General features: G+C 43.1%; 1 protein-coding gene across 1 annotated transcript; it reads left to right on the top strand.

Annotated features, from left to right (window-relative positions):
- Positions 1 to 1,887: 1,887 nt before the first annotated feature.
- On the top strand, positions 1,888 to 16,205 carry trim37 (tripartite motif containing 37; the record flags this gene model as incomplete). Its single annotated transcript, XM_079171582.1, has 24 exons — positions 1,888 to 1,908; positions 2,200 to 2,301; positions 3,200 to 3,240; positions 3,337 to 3,453; positions 4,579 to 4,666; positions 4,852 to 4,974; positions 5,367 to 5,490; positions 6,804 to 6,871; positions 7,129 to 7,253; positions 7,836 to 7,886; positions 8,638 to 8,719; positions 9,100 to 9,176; positions 9,315 to 9,494; positions 9,639 to 9,753; positions 9,874 to 10,068; positions 10,605 to 10,738; positions 11,107 to 11,189; positions 12,044 to 12,262; positions 12,842 to 13,150; positions 13,749 to 13,907; positions 14,179 to 14,392; positions 14,487 to 14,578; positions 14,965 to 15,075; positions 16,159 to 16,205. 24 exons carry the CDS (start codon positions 1,888 to 1,890, stop codon positions 16,203 to 16,205), a joined length of 2,877 nt encoding a protein of 958 aa, XP_079027708.1.
- Between the last annotated feature and the right edge of the window lie 1,068 nt (positions 16,206 to 17,273).

The raw sequence follows: 17,273 nt of genomic DNA, 5'->3' as shown, positions 1-17,273 counted from the left end.
CAAACTTATGAACCAGTCTCAGTGTAGTCCTGATCCTCTATCAGACCTCCATCAGTAAAGAGACCATCAGAGAGAAGATGGTCTGTTTCTATAGTTATTCTTAAAGCTCGTCATCGGAGTTTATCGATTGATTCTGGTGAAACCAGATGAACTCATGCAGGTTCACTAGAAACTCCTTCAGCTCAGACTCCAGCAGAGACCGGTCCACCGTGGACAGACCCAGATCCTCCAGCAGAGACCGGTCCACCGTAGACAGACCCAGATCCTCCAGCAGAGACCGGTCCACCTTGGACAGACCCAGATCCTCCAGCAGAGACCGGTCCACCTGCAGCCTTGGACCTGCACTCTGAGCTCCGGAGGGAGGAGGAGAGCTGAGATAAATTATTGAAATTGTGTTTATTCATATTTTTTCTTCTTTACAAATTTCTGCCAGTGATTTCTTCTTTGTTGCATTCAATGACGATCTAAAGCTTTGTAGAAAATATCCAAATTCATCTTCCACTGTCTTCAGGTCGCCTCTGTGGTTCTGCAGTCTGTCCAGTAGGTGTCAATAAATCTCCATCGAGCAGTCTGACAAACGTGAAACACATAAAACCAAGCGAAGAAGAAAAAGCAGCCATTTGATTGGCTATTGCCTGGTGACGGACAGCTTCAGAGCAAAGCGCGACCGCTACATCTTCAATTTATTGGAAGAAAACCCCTCCAAACAAACCGTTTTTTTAAGCGTAACCTGTCTTTTAACAACAGCAGCGGGACATATTTAGGTCTTTAATGGCGGATTAACCAGCCTGCTGTGTTGTTTGCAAAGATAATGTAGTTTAGGTATTTGTTTATCAGGTGTAACCGACGAGCTAAGGTAAGCTAGCTAGCTAGCATCACAGTTATACATAACGTTTGATGTTTGCTGGTTGTTTTATGTTAATAAGCATAAATATAACTATTTTATTAACTGCTCCCGGACATGTTAATTAGCTGCTGATGATGATACCTCCAGACAAACGAAAACTGAAGCTTTTATTTGTAGCTTTCATGTAACGTTAGCAACATCTGTGCTTTGAAATCAGCTGTTCTTTCTTCTAATAACTATTATTATTAAGAAAAAATATATATCAATTAGTATATATATTAATATATTATTATTAAAAATAATAGTATAATATAATAATATATTGGAGTATAATTCAGTTACCAAATTAGTTTTTTTTTATTGTGAAATAGTTTTGGCCCCTAAAAGAAGAATTAAATGATTCAATCCTCTAAATGTTCAGTTAATAAAATAATTAGTCCTTTTTTCTTTGGGCCCTTTACAGTGATGAGATTAAAGAGGTTTAAACTGTGATTAGTTCATATTCCTGTAGTGTTAACTGTAAACTAACCTTCTGTTTCTAGTGTGAAGCCTGAAGAAGAGCTTCGCTAAAGCAACATGTCTGCTGTTAATTATGTTCATTTATTATGAAACTCTTGACACTCAAAACAGGAAGCTGTTCGTATTTAAATCTGCACAAATGATGATACTATAAGCTTCAATTTAATTTAAAGAAACATTTCAAATTAAGACATTAATACACAGAATAAAACTATGTGGACCCTTCAAAAGATAAAAACCAAAGCAGGCTAAACATTTAAGAAAAAGTTTGTATAAAGGAGGTAGAAGATGCCACCGTTTCCTAACTTGTCGGCAACATTTGGTTTCAGGTTTCTATTTAATATGAACTTGAAACCTTTCCTGGTGTCGTGAACTTTATTCTGCTTTTCACACAGTAACTTACACAAGTAAGCTTGAACCAGAATTAAAGGTAGTTTGTTTCATCAATGCTTTTCTTTTTAGTTCACCGGCTACGACTTCTTTGATTCGTTCCTGAGATCAAGAACTTAAAACTGGGTGAAATGGACGAACAAAGTGTTGAGGTATGTAACGCACGCACGAGCACACACACAGCTGGAGGATGAGGCTTGATAGACTGCAAGAAGAGGGAAGTCAACAGTCAAGCATTGTGTTTGACAGCAGCGTTGTGATTTTACGATAAAACACTTCTGACCTATGTGTGATCACAGCTAATGACTGTAAACTTCTGCTTGTACTGCTGATGAAAATGAAGAGAAACCGAACAAGTGTTTCTAAAGCCTCTTTCACACAAGCAGTCTGTCCTTGAAATGTTAATCTGAGCCGACTCGTCTCTCTCTCTCGTCCTCCTGCAGAGTATCGCCGAAGTGTTTCGCTGCTTCATCTGCATGGAGAAGCTGAGGGACGCTCGTCTCTGCCCTCACTGCTCCAAACTCTGCTGCTTCAGCTGCATTCGAGTAAGTCTGTCTCTCCACCACGACTCTCCTGGTGAATATCGACATGTCATACGAGATGTGGACGTGACCTAGAGGAGAGGAGAGGAGGAGAGTAGGAAGAGGAAGGAGGGAGAGGAGAGAACCACCCAAAATGGTCAAAGCTACAACTATTCTGATCATTAATGTCATTTAAAAAAAATAATCATACATACCCAATTTTCTCTGGCGTCGGTTTTATATCAATGTTTATGTTCACATGTACCAAATATTCAGTTATTTATTTTTTTTTGCCCGTGTTCTGAAAAAGACAAAATTTCTGTTTTGCCTTTTAAAGTTGCAATCCTCAAAATGGAATTCTTGCTTTTAATAGCCAGCATGTCTCATTATCGGCTCTGGCAGAACAGGACAAATACAAATACAAATACATACTTAATTTTGGGTGAGAGAAGAAGGATGTATGCAGAGTTTGAGACCCTGAACGGAGTCAACAAAGTCAACATGATTAGAAGGTTTGTGAAACCCTGTAGACATTCTGCAAAAGGCTGCTCCATTTATGAATAATCCAGAGATCAAACACGGACCAGAATGGGCAAAGTTATCCTGACAAAGTATGAGGCAAAGCTCCTAAAACACTGTTTCCTACATTTCCCATAAAGCAGTGCAGTAATGCCTGAGTAACCGATGATAGATTTGGGCATTTACCAAACAGAGCAAGTGTTAAGGGACTATTTGCTGCAGCGGATTAATACACATATGATGCTTTAGTGAGTATTTATGGATGCATTACTACTAACAGTGAGAATATGAAGTACCGTCGGCTGTAATCTGAGTAGAATCGTGTGTATTTAACAATAACTGCATGTGTGCAGCGGTCGTGTTTAGATGAATAATCATCAAACTATCTCATGTTGTTTGACAGCGGTGGCTGACGGAGCAGAGAGCTCAGTGTCCACACTGCCGGTAAGCGTCTGCTCACACACACATCCCAACATTCTGATGTTTATGTTCACAGTGTGTAAGTTATTAAAATGTGTTTGTGTGTTTGTCACCACGCAGGGCTCCGCTCCAGCTGAGGGAGCTGGTCAACTGTCGCTGGGCGGAGGAGGTCACCCAGCAGCTGGACACCCTGCAGCTCTGCAGCCTCACCAAGCACGAGGACAACGACAAGGACAAGTGAGCACCTCCTCCTTCTCGTCTCCTCGTCTCCTTCTCTTCCTGTGTGTCCGTTAGGGTTTAAGGATTTTAAAATGATTACTTCCTGGTTATATATATCACACTCGTCCCTGGACTTCTTGCCGTAATGAGTGAAATCGGATTGTAACCACAAACCTGATGATCATGTTTCTTTAATATTAGTTAGTTATGAGGTAGAAGAACAACAATTTGTTTAAAAAGTACACTAGAATCTGGGATTAATTGCTCACCTGTCTGACATTTAGAAAAACATGAATTATTGTTAATCCTGACGGATCCTGGAGATTGAAATCTTTACTTAATTTAACGGTCCTGTGACATGTAACATGCTCATGTATCGATGCTGCTGCTGTGTTACACCGTCAGTTATTATCCTTATAAACTCAAAGGAAAGAACACTTCATGCAAACAGCTGTGGGCAACAAATAGAATATTAAAAACCTGGATTACATTCAGAGACATTTGAACAACTTTATTAGAAAGACTTTTTAATCTGCCTCTTTTAGGCTCAAAGTTAATTGTGAAAATGTGCATTTAAATGGACATTTTTAACTCCAGTAGATGCAACATTTTGAGCAAAATGAAAGAGACGAAACTCAAACACAGAAAGTTATAATTTTTTTTTTTTTCTTTGTGTTGCTGACTCTTTGGCAGGAGATTTGTTTGGGTAGCTTGAGATGGCGCCTAAAAACCGGGGAAAAAAATTGAAATTTGGCAACATGAAATCTTTATTTAAACAAACAGCTGGTCTGTAAGCAGCACGCTGAAACCTGCAGCTGCACAGTCGATCTATTCATTTGAAAGTCTGAGTTTATCTGTGAGTGAGAGGCGTCTTTGTTTCAGTACGTAGTCGTCTGTTCCTGCAGCTATTTTACCCACAAAACCAGAGCAGATTCTGGCTGAAATTCCAGAGAAATTCAAATTCCCGGCTAGTTTTTCGTCCTGCTTCTCTTTTACCACATGCTCATCTTCCTCCCTCCCTTTCTTCACCATATGCATCATCATCATCCTCTGTTTTATAAGTGTTGTGAGTTTTCATAAAGCTCGTAGAAACACTGAAGTAACACAGGTTTGTGTTTTTGTCCCGTCATATTCCCGTTCCAGATGTGAGAACCACCACGAGAAGCTGAGTGTTTTCTGTTGGACCTGTAAGAAATGCATCTGTCACCAGTGTGCTCTGTGGGGGGGCATGGTAACGTTTCACACCTTTTTATTTTATATATTATTTTTACAATAATCACTCACAACAAACATTTCTTCAGGCTGCAACTAATGATTAGTTAGTTTGGTCTTTAAAATGTCAGAGAATAGTAAACTCACGACCTCATAATGTCTTTACGACCAGAGACAGATGTTCTTTGTTTTTGTTGCGTCCAGCACGGCGGCCACACCTTCAAGCCTCTGGTGGAGATCTACGAGCAGCACGTGACGAAGGTGAAGGAGGAAGTCGCCAAGCTCCGCCGCCGCCTCATGGAGCTCATCAGTCTGGTGCAGGAAGTGGTGAGGAGATCTGGAAGAGCGTGGCCAGGACACGTTCACTCTTCTCAGAGGATTAAGCTCTATGAGCTTCCCTGTAGTGCCATCCAGTGGCCAACAGGCTTCAAGAAAGATCAGAATACAGAATATTACAGCAGAATACTGACCACGGTTATTGTTTAATGGAGACAAACAAGTCATTGAACCATCACGTAAATGTCCTTTAAAAAGATTGAATTAATTACATTAAATATTCTGGTAACAGTGGAGGAGTACCGCTGACTTCCACTAGATGGCACCAGCATGTTGATGTGTGTCTGTGTGTCTGTGTGTCTGTGTGTGTGTGTGTGTGTGTGTGTGTGTGTGTGTGTGTGTGTGTGTGTGTGTGTGTGTCTGTGTGTGTGTCATGGGGTCAGGAGAGGAACGTGGAGGCTGTCAGGGGAGCGAAGGACGAGCGGGTCAGAGAGATCCGGAACGCTGTGGAGATGATGATCGCCCGTCTGGACAACCAGCTGAAGAACAAACTCATCACCCTCATGGGTAAGAAGACTGTGATCTCTGACTCACTGCAGCTGTGTGCAGTCTGACTTTAGAGGACTGGTTACTTTGGTCTCTATGAGTTTTAGTAAACCAGAATTTAACTTAAAATGAAAGAAAAACACGGTTGATTTTACATTAAAATCGTTTTTTGTCATTTATAATAAATCCTTAATCTCGTTAAACGTGCCAGTTTTGCATGTTGGTCTCAGGTCTAAATAAGTTCCGCTTTAATTTAAAATTAAAAATGGTAATGTTACAATGTCACACTTAGAAACTGAGAAAGTATCTGATCCTTTACTAAAGTAACAGTAAAATGAATCTGTTAAAAGTCAAATTCCTGCATTAAAAATGTTACTTCTCTAAAAGTTGTATTTATTTATTATCAGATTAGATGAACGCTATATTTAGAGTATTTTCACGTCTTTACTTTGTTGTCAGACCTTTCTGACGAGGAACTGAAGATGTTATCTCTGCTCTCTTCAAAGACACCAGACTCCATTAACAAAACTTAAATATAACCTCAGAACGCAGGAGTTGCTGGTTTACTTCTGCCTCGATCGGTTAGTTTGTTTGTGTTGTTGTGTGACTTTACTGAATCCAAACTAACCCTTTAAAACACTAAAGTCACACAATAATGTAAACATTTTAGTTTCTGTTAATGGAGTCTGGTGGCGTTATAGAGAGCCGAGATAACGGCTTCAGGTTCCTGCCAGCAAGTAAAGAGGTGAAAATACTTTAAATAAAGCGTTCACTTAAACTGATTTTAATAATTTTTGGTGTCTAAAATACGTCCACAGCAGAACATTACTTTCTGCTGGTGTTCCTCTTTCTCTGAATCTACTGTAGTAGAACACTGACTGTGGAGAAGAACCTCACACAAACACACATCTTCTTACCCTCCCTTCTAAATTTCCTGGATATTTACGGACCTCTATAACCCGAGTCTTCTCTGAATACATCCATAAGAGACTTTAATGTAAACCTTTTGTCTGATTGACAGAACACTTTCCCTTTTAATACCTTTTATGACGCCAGCAGTGTTTCGTACGTCTGTAAAGACGCCTTAAGTGACTCTACGATGTGTCTAAAGGTTGAGACCTTAACCCAACAAAACATGCAGACTCCCCGCTGAAAGCCGGAGAGAGAGAGAGGAACCTTTTATAGCTTCGGGGGGGAAACACAGCTGAAATATTTATCTGGACTGAGTGGAATACGTGCACTCAGCGGCCTACAACCTGCACGCGCTCAGCAGCCTCCATCAAACCCGACATTCAGCGCCACTGAAAATAGAAATGTGTTTCCTTCCCCGCCAGGCCAGAAGACGTCGTTGACCCAGGAGACGGAGCTGCTGGAGTCTCTCCTGCAGGAGGTGGAGCATCAGGTTGGTGCTCTGCAGCAGCTCAGAGCCTCCATTCATTTAACATGTACTCCATGTTGTTGTTTGTGATAGAAAAACAATGATCAGATTCAGATGCTAATTGAATCAGATGCTAATTGATTTAGCTTCAGAGGACGAGATCCACACAACTCTTTCTGACAGAATCTCCAGTATTGATGGAACATTTGTTTCCTTTATGACGATTGCTGTTTTATAAGCAACAGGTTGGTTTATTGTTTTGTTCTGCGTGTGTTGAACAGCTCCACTCCTGCAGTAAGAGTGAGCTGATCGCCAAGAGTCCAGAGATCCTGCTCATGTTCCAGCAGGTCCACCGTAAACCCATGCAGTCCTTCGTCACCACGCCGGTCCCTCCAGACTTCACCAGGTAACCTGCTCACCTGGAAGACGGACTGAATATCAATCGTTGCAGTTTTATTATTGTATATAACTATACATGGTGGACTGTGGTCCAAACCAAGTCACGGTTTAAGAGCAACTAACGATTATGTTCATTCTTGATTATGTTCTCGATCAATACATTTGTGAAAAACGTCGATCAGTGTTTCCCAAAGCCCAAGATGGCGTCCTCAAATGTCCAGAATTCACAGATGTTCAGTTTTCTGTCATAGAGGCGTAAAGAAACCAGAAAAATATTCACATTTAAGATGCTGGAATCAGAGTTCACAACAAATTGATTAATGAGAATAAATAATAATATTCATGGAGCACTTTTTATTTATTTTATTCTGAGGATTCGGTCTTGTTTTCTTTAACTTGAAATATATCCCTTGATTATAATTCTAGGACTAATTTTATTTATGGTAAAGAAAGCTGTTTGTTCTGCCGTACATGTTCAATGTGGGAACATGTTTGATTATTCAGTTGTGTTTAATGTATTAATGATGATAAGAAGACTGTCAGTACTTTATTCTGTCTGTGAAGTGAATCTTATTCTGTGTGTTTTCAGTGAGCTGGTTCCGGCCTACGACTCCAGCACGTTTGTTCTGGTCAACTTCAGGTAAATCCTCTCTGGTTGTTTTTCGTCATGAGGACTCAGGAGGAGTGACGTAGAGACCTGTAAATCACTGTGTAGCCCCGCCCCTAAAGCATCCCCTGCTTTATGGTCTGTTTGACTCTAAATGGACCATCATTTACTAAATGAACATCATGCTGTATTGAAGAAGACTTGAAACTAGAGATTGAGACCATAAACTCATGTTTCCAATGTTTACTGAGGGAATAAATCAAGAGAGAAGTAGTCATTTTCTCATAGACTTCTATACAATCAGAGGAGTCGCCCCCTGGTGGACATTAGAGAGAATGCAGCTTTAACACTTGAAGCTTTGACTTCACTTTTTAGAACCGGAGGTTGCCGCCTGGTACGAACCAGATGGTTTCGAGCGTGCTCCCACCTTTAGGGTACCTGAGTTATAACATTTATGTTCTTACTTCTGCAAACCATTGAAATGTCAAAATGAAAAAGAAGAATCATGTGTCAGCAGCCTCTGCTTCTACTTCTACTACTACAGCCTTTACTACTACTTGATGCCACTGGTTTACCACACGAGTAGTGTTAAAATGTGCGTTTCTGAAATGAACAGAGTAAAAATAACAGAGAAGAGAAAGTGGTTGTTGACAAAGAGGATGAGGAGCGCGTTGAAGCAGTTCCTCCTCTGCTGAATCTATTTCAGAGGCTTTGTCCACTTGAAAGCTGTGGTGTCCTCAAGGTTTGATGTGTGGGTGTGTGTTTGATTTTTGTGTGTTTGTAGCACCCTGAGGCAGCGGGCGGACCCGGTCTACAGCCCTCCTCTTCAGATATCTGGGCTCTGCTGGAGACTCAAAGTCTACCCTGTGAGTTTCTCTTCCTCTGACGTTTTACATTTGGGTCAGTCGATGATGAAATGCATATTTGTTGGCGTTTAGCCTTTTAAGAAACTACATATTCACTGCGGTTAAAAACAGTTTATTCACCTGTTAGCGGGGCGGTCTAGCAGCAATCTAACAGCACCATGAATTACATTAATATAACCACAATATCACACGTAAGATAGCGTGCATCTCATTTTAGATACAACAATGCGGTGAAGCGCAGCGAAAGAGACTGAATATAACCGGCGTTGCATAATTGAATATCGTTCAGTTTTCGTGGCCAACAAACAATCTAACGGGTTCTAAGCTTTCCAAGAACAAGTGCGCGTGTCTCAGAGTTAGTAACTCTTGTGTTTCTTCAGGACGGTAACGGTGTGGTCCGTGGAAACTACCTGTCCGTGTTCTTGGAACTGTCTGCTGGACTTCCTGAAACATCAAAGTATGAATCATTTCTTTTAAATATTTCTCTACGGTCTTTATGACTTAAATGATTGGCACGAGGATTTCTTCTTGTGATCATTAACAGGATGAATTATTCCCAAGTTAAAGGTTCAGATATGTATTTGTTCCTGTGTAGGTATGAGTACCGTGTGGAGATGGTCCATCAGGCCTCCAGCGACCCAACCAAGAACATCATCCGGGAGTTTGCCTCTGACTTTGAGGTCGGTGAATGTTGGGGCTACAACCGCTTCTTCAGATTAGACCTCCTGGCCAGCGAGGGCTACCTGAACATGCAGACGGACACACTGGTCCTCCGGTGGGCACACACACACACAAACAAACAAACAAACAAACAAACAAACACACACACACACGATATCGTCACTCTGTGTCCATCATGCTGGTCGTCTGATTGTCGAAGCTCAACGGAGGTGTCTTTTTCCATGTTTGTGCTGCACAGCTACCAGGTTCGCTCTCCCACCTTCTTCCAGAAGTGCAGGGATCAGTACTGGTACATCAGCCAGCTGGAGTCGGCCCAGAGCGGCTACATCCAGCAGATCAACAACCTCAAAGAGGTACCGTGTGTGTGTGTGTGTTTGTGTTTGTGTGTGTGTGTGTGTGTGTGTAGTCCAGGGGAGTTGTCAGACCTTCAAAGGGAGAAACTGTTTATTTAATGTGTTTTGTTATTATTTCAGAGGTTGGCCATCGAGCTGTTTCGCCGTCAGACGTCACGCAGCTCCTCTCCCCCCGACATGAGGCTCTCTGGGGGAACCACGGCCTCTGAGAGAGACCCCCGCTCGGTGAAGAGCGATGACGACATCCAGACCGCTTTGACCAACGCAAAAAAAGGCCAAGAAGAAGAAGAGAGGACGCAGCAGGACGACTCTAATGTGAGGACGGAACATACTGAAAGGGGTTTCACAGAATTCTTTCTTGATTTATCGAAACGTAGGGACGTCCAGGTCAAGTCCTTGGGATACAGACTGATCACATTTTGTTTTGCTCGGAGAACAACTTTACTTTAATGGTGTTTTGTAGAATTTGGTCCGTCCCGGATACCATTTTTGGGGCTTCGAAGCTTTAATGATTGTAAGAAAAATGTCTCACAATTACAAGATAGTTATGATGAAAGATCTTGAATGCAATTCTCTTCTGTAGTTCAATGAATTGAAGCTGCTGTTTGGATAGACGTGTAATGGGACGTTTGTAGATGAGATAAGAAACTTTATTGATTCCACATCGGGGGAAATTTAATTGTTGCAGCGGCTCAGTGACGAATAAAACTGAGGAAGGATTCAAATTGGTCTTGATTGGATGTGACCCTCATCCGTATCCCGATCTGTTTGTGACATTTAAACGGTCCTTTAAAAAGATATCTCCACCACAAAACCTGTGTGTGTGATCTCGGTGCCTCTGTGTTGTTCAGGAGCTGTCTGACGGGGACCTGGAGGTGGACTGTCTGACGGAGGAGGAGGTGAACCCGCTGGACGGCAGCAGCACCTCGGGGAGCTCAACGGCAACCAGCAACACGGAGGAGAACGACATCGACGAGGAGACCATGTGAGCTCAAAGACACGATCCCCACACTCTCATCATTCACGCACTTTGTCGTGACTCTTATTAATTATTTAGCAAACAATATACAGCAGTGATTAGAACGTAAAGAATACAAACGTCAGGAGAGAACGATGTCGACTTTATTGCAGACTCTCTGATATTGTGGTTATATTCATGTCATCATGGTGCTGTTAGATTGCTGCTAGACCGCCCCGCTGATACAGGTGGGTGCTGGAGAGTAAACCGTTTTTAACCGCAGTGAATATGTAGTTTTTTAAAGGCTAAACGCCAACAAATATGGATTGAAGCAGAATATTTCGTTAGTTAACAATTCAGTTTGTAAATGATTACGTCTGTCTGTATCTGCACAGGTCTGGAGAGAATGACGTAGAGTTTATTGGGAACCTGGAGACAGAAGAAGGAGAACTTCCTGATGACTTGGCTGGAGCAGCAGGTATAATTCATAAACAAATATATTATTTATTATATATAAAATACCACAGTTGATCATTTTAACCCTGTTTGTGTCAGGAGGAGGTCAGAGGAGACCCGTCTCTGTTTGTTAGCAGATATTTATCCTCAGAATTCAGTGGAAAGTTTGAACTTTTCACGTCCACATAACAGAGTAGTCATTTTCTCATAGACTTCTATACAACCAGAGGAGTCGCCCCCTGCTGGTCAGTAGAGAGAATGCACGTTTTTATGTCACTTAAGCATCGGCTTCACTCTTCTGTCGCTCTTGCAGTAGGGCTGCGATTAAAGATTACTTTCATTAATGTTTAATACACCAAATATTTAATCATCTATCCAGACGAAGAAGACTAAACCAATCGTTAACGTTAGTGAAGCTGTAACCATCAGATATTTAATGTCCTGCCTCAACTAACGGCCTCTGAGGCAAATATAAGCCTCGACCGCTATTTGAGAATTTAGGGAATGAAATCTATTTGTGTTGTCTGGCAGCTGCACAAGCAGAACGCAGCGATACGATGGTGAGCAGCTCGCTCAGTGTGTTTCACTGTGTTGGTGTTGAAAGTCACGAAGAGGACGATGAGTCATTGTTGTTGCACTGAAGCCGCTTTGATATAGAAACACTTGGTGTGTGTGTGTGTGTGTGTGTGTGTGTGTGTGTGTGTGTGTGTGTGTGTGTGTGTGTGTGTGTGTGTGTGTGTGTGTGTGTGTGTGTGTGTGTGTGTGTGTCGTGATTTTGTTGAACTTCTGCTTTTCTGCTATTATTCCTTTCTCCGTGGATTATTACAAGCCATCCACACAGAATATAAACCTTTATTAACTCTCTTCTTCCTGCAGGAGGATCCGGCTCCACCGTGCGTTCCTCACATCGCAGCGCTGCTGCTCGCGGTGGCGGAGCGGCGGCGTGCGGTGCCGTCGGTCCAGGAAGCAGCAGCAGCCTCCTGGAGATCGACCCGGTGATCCTGATCCAGCTGCTGGATCTGAAGGAGCGCCGCAGCGTGGAGTCTCTGTGGGGCCTCCAGCCTCGACCTCCCGTGTCTCTGCTGCACAGCCAAGGTCTGCATTCCATTTCTCTCCGTTCTCCTCCTCTCATTTTCTTTCCTTTCCTTTAATTTCTTCTCCTCATCCCTCCACACCTTCCCTTTCATTTCCTGTCCATGTATTTCTTCTCCTTTAATTTAATTTCCTCTTCTCGTCTCCTCTCTTCTTTCCTCTTTCTCTTATCTCCTCTTTTGCATCTTTCCTCTTTCTCTCATCTCCTTTCCTCTTTCTCTCATCTCCTTTCCTCTCCTCTAATCTTTCTCTCCTCTTTCTCTTTTCTCGTCTCCTCTTTTTCTTCTCTCCTATCCTCCTTCTTTCCTCCCCCATCTCTCCACTTTCTCTTATCTCCTCTCCTCTTTCTCTTCTCCCCTCTGTCCTCTACGCTTCACCTCTCATCCTTTCCCTTTTTATATTATAGACTTTAGATAAAAAGGGAGTTCAGATGTATTTTGACTGCTTGTATTAATAGATGAACAGTAATATAGAAGATTAAGCATCAATACATCGTGATGCATCAAGAATGAAGTTTCTCTAAAGGATTCATTTTCTCCTGCTGCTCTCGTTTCTTGTTCTCGTTTCTTGTCCTCCGTCCAGCTCATCCTCACTCCAGGAAGGACCGAGAGCGGCGGCCTCAGGCGGTGCGACGCTCGGCTCCAGACTCGGGGGTCCTGATCCGCCTCAAGGCTCAGATGGCCGAGGTCCGCAGCAAGATGTCTGATGCGAAGAGTCAAGTGCTGGAGGCCCGGGGGACCGGAGAGCCCAGGCCCGGCCTGTTGGGGGGGTTCGGTGCGGAGGAGGTGCCCTCCCACCACGCTGACTCCGAGCTGTCCGCTTGTCGTAAGCCGGGTGAGATGGACCTGCTGGGGAGAGCAGCTGCAGCTCGGTCCAGACCCTGTCGCCCTGGTGAGGACTGTACGCCGCTGAGGATGATGTTAGGATGCTTATAAGCTCCAGAGTCAAGAGAGTCACCCTTACTTACTTTAAGAACACAAGCAGGAAATCCCTAGTGAGACAACAGGAAGTAGTAGACGGAAAGTAGTACGACGGCAGGTAGTATGATGAAAAGTACTATGATGGCAGGTATTACCACAGTAGGTAGTACGACGGTGTGTAGTATGACCGCAAATAGTACGACATGTAGTACGACAGAAAGTAGCACAGTCAATTGTTTGTGCCACTAAAATCAAACAAGCTCTGTGCTGATCTGCACTCTATTGATCTGATCTTCTGTTCTCACATGACGAGTTTTATTCATTAAGTCCAGTATATGTCCAACCCGACATCAACAGTTTATAAGAGAAGTTGTACCTGAAAATCATCACTTTCTAAACCATGTATCATTGTTTGGATTTATAGGTCAGTTTAGAGCTCTTCATCATATTCATACAGACTCTATTCAGACTTCACTACAGAGTCATAACCTGACATGATCCTACAGTTATTGAGGTCTAGAGATTTAAGATGATTACATATTTGTCTCTTATCTTTTTCCTGTGTGCAGCCAGGAAGTCACTGTCTCCTGTCCTGGACAGCAGCAGCAGCAGCAGCTCTCTGGTGATGAAGAGGAGGAGTCCAGAGGAGCTGGAGAAGGAGCTGAGAGGACCAGAGGTGTCCACAGAGCTCGGCCTGCATCTCAAAGACGGGCTGGGAGCTGCAGAGGGTCAGTGGTCCTCTTACTGATCCTCCTGGTTTCTCCAGATTTTGTCTTAAGGAGATTTTACTACAACTAGAAGCTACTCTTATCAATACTCTGCTCTTCTACATGACTAAATACTTGTTTTAAAAACACATATAGAATCAGGATTAGAATTGATATTGTTTATAAAGCAGCAGCAGTAAAGACTGAATGAGTACTTGAGCCAACACGTCTTCAAATAACGGTTTAAAAAATGATCGACTAATTAAAAATGTTTTTCCTGTCTCTGCTTCAGGAACGCTGAAGGCTGACGGCCCCCAGGGGCCCCCTGTGTCTCACGGCGGCTCCTCGTCAGAGCAGCAGGCCTCCACCTCCAAGCAGCAGCAGCAGCAGCAGCAGCAGCAGTACTCGGTGGAGCAGCAGCTGTTCGGAGCCTCGGGGCCCCGGGACGACATCTTCTCCCTGGGGGGGTCGAGCTACATGACCGGCGGCAAGAGCAGGACCCTCGGGTGGGTGTTCGGGGGACTCGTCGTACACTTCATGTCTCTCTCTCTCTCGCTCTCTCTGCTCTGCCTCTCACCTCCTTCTCTCTCTACCTTACAGGGCAGCCATGTTGGAGTGTGAGTCCGAGAGCTCGGTGAACTCCCATCATCCCCTGCTGGAGGGACCCTCTGCTCCGTCGCAGTCAAAAGAAGGTCTGCTGTGCGTTCTGATAACGACACTAACAAAAAGATTTAGTATGTCCCAAAGTCAGGGACAGTATTTTAAACGCAGTGTGCACATAAATAGCAGGATGTCCTGCTGCATCCGGACCATAGAGTCCATATTAGAAGTGGACGTAGTCATCGTGTCGCCATCTTGAATTACGGCCGCGGCGATTGTTTTTTTTTTTTGCAACCGATGAACAGAAGTTACCACATCTGGAATGTGGAGGATTATTAGATCATCATTAGAACATCTGTGAGGAAGCTGGAATCTGTGCTCCACTTGGTTCTAAACCTTTATTTTATTCCTATTCCTACATAATGTTAAAAGAGAATGTTTGTCCAGCTCTGATTGTCCCGTCCCGTCTTGTCTGTAGATCAGTCGCCGTCCGTCCTGGTTGCAGCAACGAGCAGCGACAGCGACACCGAGGACGAAGCTCTGCAGAGCAGCAACTCTCGCTACGACAACCAGACTCCTCCCTGCTCAGGTAACCAGCTCGCTCACGACCTCCATGATTACTGAGTGACGGATTTTTAATTTTCTTACCGCGGTGAAAAAAAGGCAACGTATCCATCGCGGTTTGAAGTTTTGGGATGTTCCCTCAAACAAAACACGACAACCGTCAGTCAAACGTGGATGAACCTCGGAGTGTGCTGCGAGAGCTTCAGAGTCTAAATCAGGGATCCAAAAGCCCACATTGACGCCGAGCTGTCTGCCAGAAAATGAAATGCAGTGAGAGTGAGATAAAACGGTAAAGGTGCGCGCCAGAAAACAATCACAACACTGGTCAGGTTTCCATCAACAATTTAGAGACATTTTTTTTTATCTACTTTCAAGAAAATGTGCAACTTTTGTGAAGCGGACGTTAATCACACGTTCGCTCTAAAACGGAGGCAAGATTAGAAAATGATTCAACGTGGAACCGCCATAGTTCTGGCAAAGAATGAGATGAATTCACTAAGTTCTGTTCCTGTTGCATTTTGCCTCATTTAGCTTTTTTTGATGCACAAACTTTTTTTTCACCTCAGCCAAGCTCAAAAGCTTTTTTCTCCCCTCGTCCAGGAGCTGAATCGGGTTCTTAAAGCTTTTGTTTATACTCTCGCTTGGCGTACATCCGTAGACTGTAGGTGTAACCAACCTCCACAATGACGAGGAGGGATTATAATTATCTGTAAACTCGTATCTCATATTCATGGACTACTTTATTACCTTTATACTAACCCTGTAAAGAAACAAGTAAAGTATTGAAAGCATTATAAAGAAACGAAGGTTGAATATCAGCAGCAGCGAGCGCTTACTTTTCTTCTTCACTGCAGAGAGCATAAACTAAAATAAATTCTCAGTGGGTTCATAAGCCCCTCCTCCTTCTAAAATGCCAAGTGATCCATTGTTAATATGAAAAATATTATAACAAGGTGTGTTGTAATAAATATATCGATTTATTCGACCCTTTTGGGAGCCTGCAGGTGTTCACGTGTCTCGTACAGATGCTTTTATTGTGACATCCACCTCACGTTACGTGGATTTAAATGTTTGCACGAACACTTTTGTGTCCTTTTCCTTCTTCCAGGAGAGCAGCTTCTGTCTGACGACATGAGTCTACCTGCTGACAGGTGAAAAAACAACAACACTGCTTTCTCCTCAGCGGCCCGGAGACGATACACACACACACACACACACACACACACACAGCTATGTTACACACACGTGTAGAGTAGAAACTGCTTATTATGCATGAAGTCGAACTGAAGGAGATGCATCGACTCAACTTGCTTTTTTTCCTTGTTGTCCTGAATATTTTTCAGAGTTTCGTGACAGAAGAGATAATGACGGCCAGTATTTCAGGGGGATGTTGTGATGACATAATGTGTGAATACAGTGGTACTGGCCCTTTAAGAGGACCAACATTTCACCTCCTTTTCAAACTGGACTTTCTCCGTGTGTCTTGACGTTGCATTATATTTATGATAAGGGATGAACGTTACTGTCGGTTCTTTCATGGTCAGTTTAAAAAAAACAATACACAGCTGTTTGTGCAAAGACTGGATCTCTAAAACATGAACCGGTACATTTCACCTGAGCTACAGAGCCTTTAATCGCACACCTTCTCTCCGTATACATGCTGTTATACAGCCAGTCTACAGCCTACAGTGAGAGTCTGAGGATGAACTGCGCACACTCTGTCAATAAGAGTGTTTTATAACGGCCTGCTGATGTTTAGTTCAGACTGTCTGGGCTTCGAGTCTCCACACCTACTCACTTATGTCTCTGCTCTATTATTCACTCCTCAAACATTCTGCTTTAGTGACGCCGCAGCTTTTCTTCTTCTTCTTCCTCCTGAGGTGAACCTCGTTTAAAAGCTTGTTTCTGGTAATTTATGTAAATGTCGTCTCTCTTAATAACAGCACGTCTGTCTCTCTGTGACATTTCAAAGGGTTAAACAGTCACTGAATCACTCGGATTATTAAAACTTCTGAAGTCTGTGGGCTGAAACTTCAGACGTCGTAACAACGCAGGTGTGTTGTTTTTAGGACATCGCTGACCCAAGTGTGACACACTCGATGGCTTCCACCCACTGAGAGCCACCTCACTGCAGGGTTTTTTGACATTTTTGGGAATTCATGCCGTCTGTGGCAGAGTTAGATGAGGAGAGCATCACCGCTCTGAATGTTTGTTCGGTAAATA

The sequence above is a fragment of the Pholis gunnellus genome (assembly GCF_910591455.1).
Source record: "Pholis gunnellus genome assembly, chromosome: 13".
Taxonomy (NCBI): Eukaryota; Metazoa; Chordata; class Actinopteri; order Perciformes; family Pholidae; genus Pholis; species Pholis gunnellus.
Note: the sequence above shows the minus strand (reverse complement) of the source record. Positions and strands in the feature narration are given on the sequence as shown.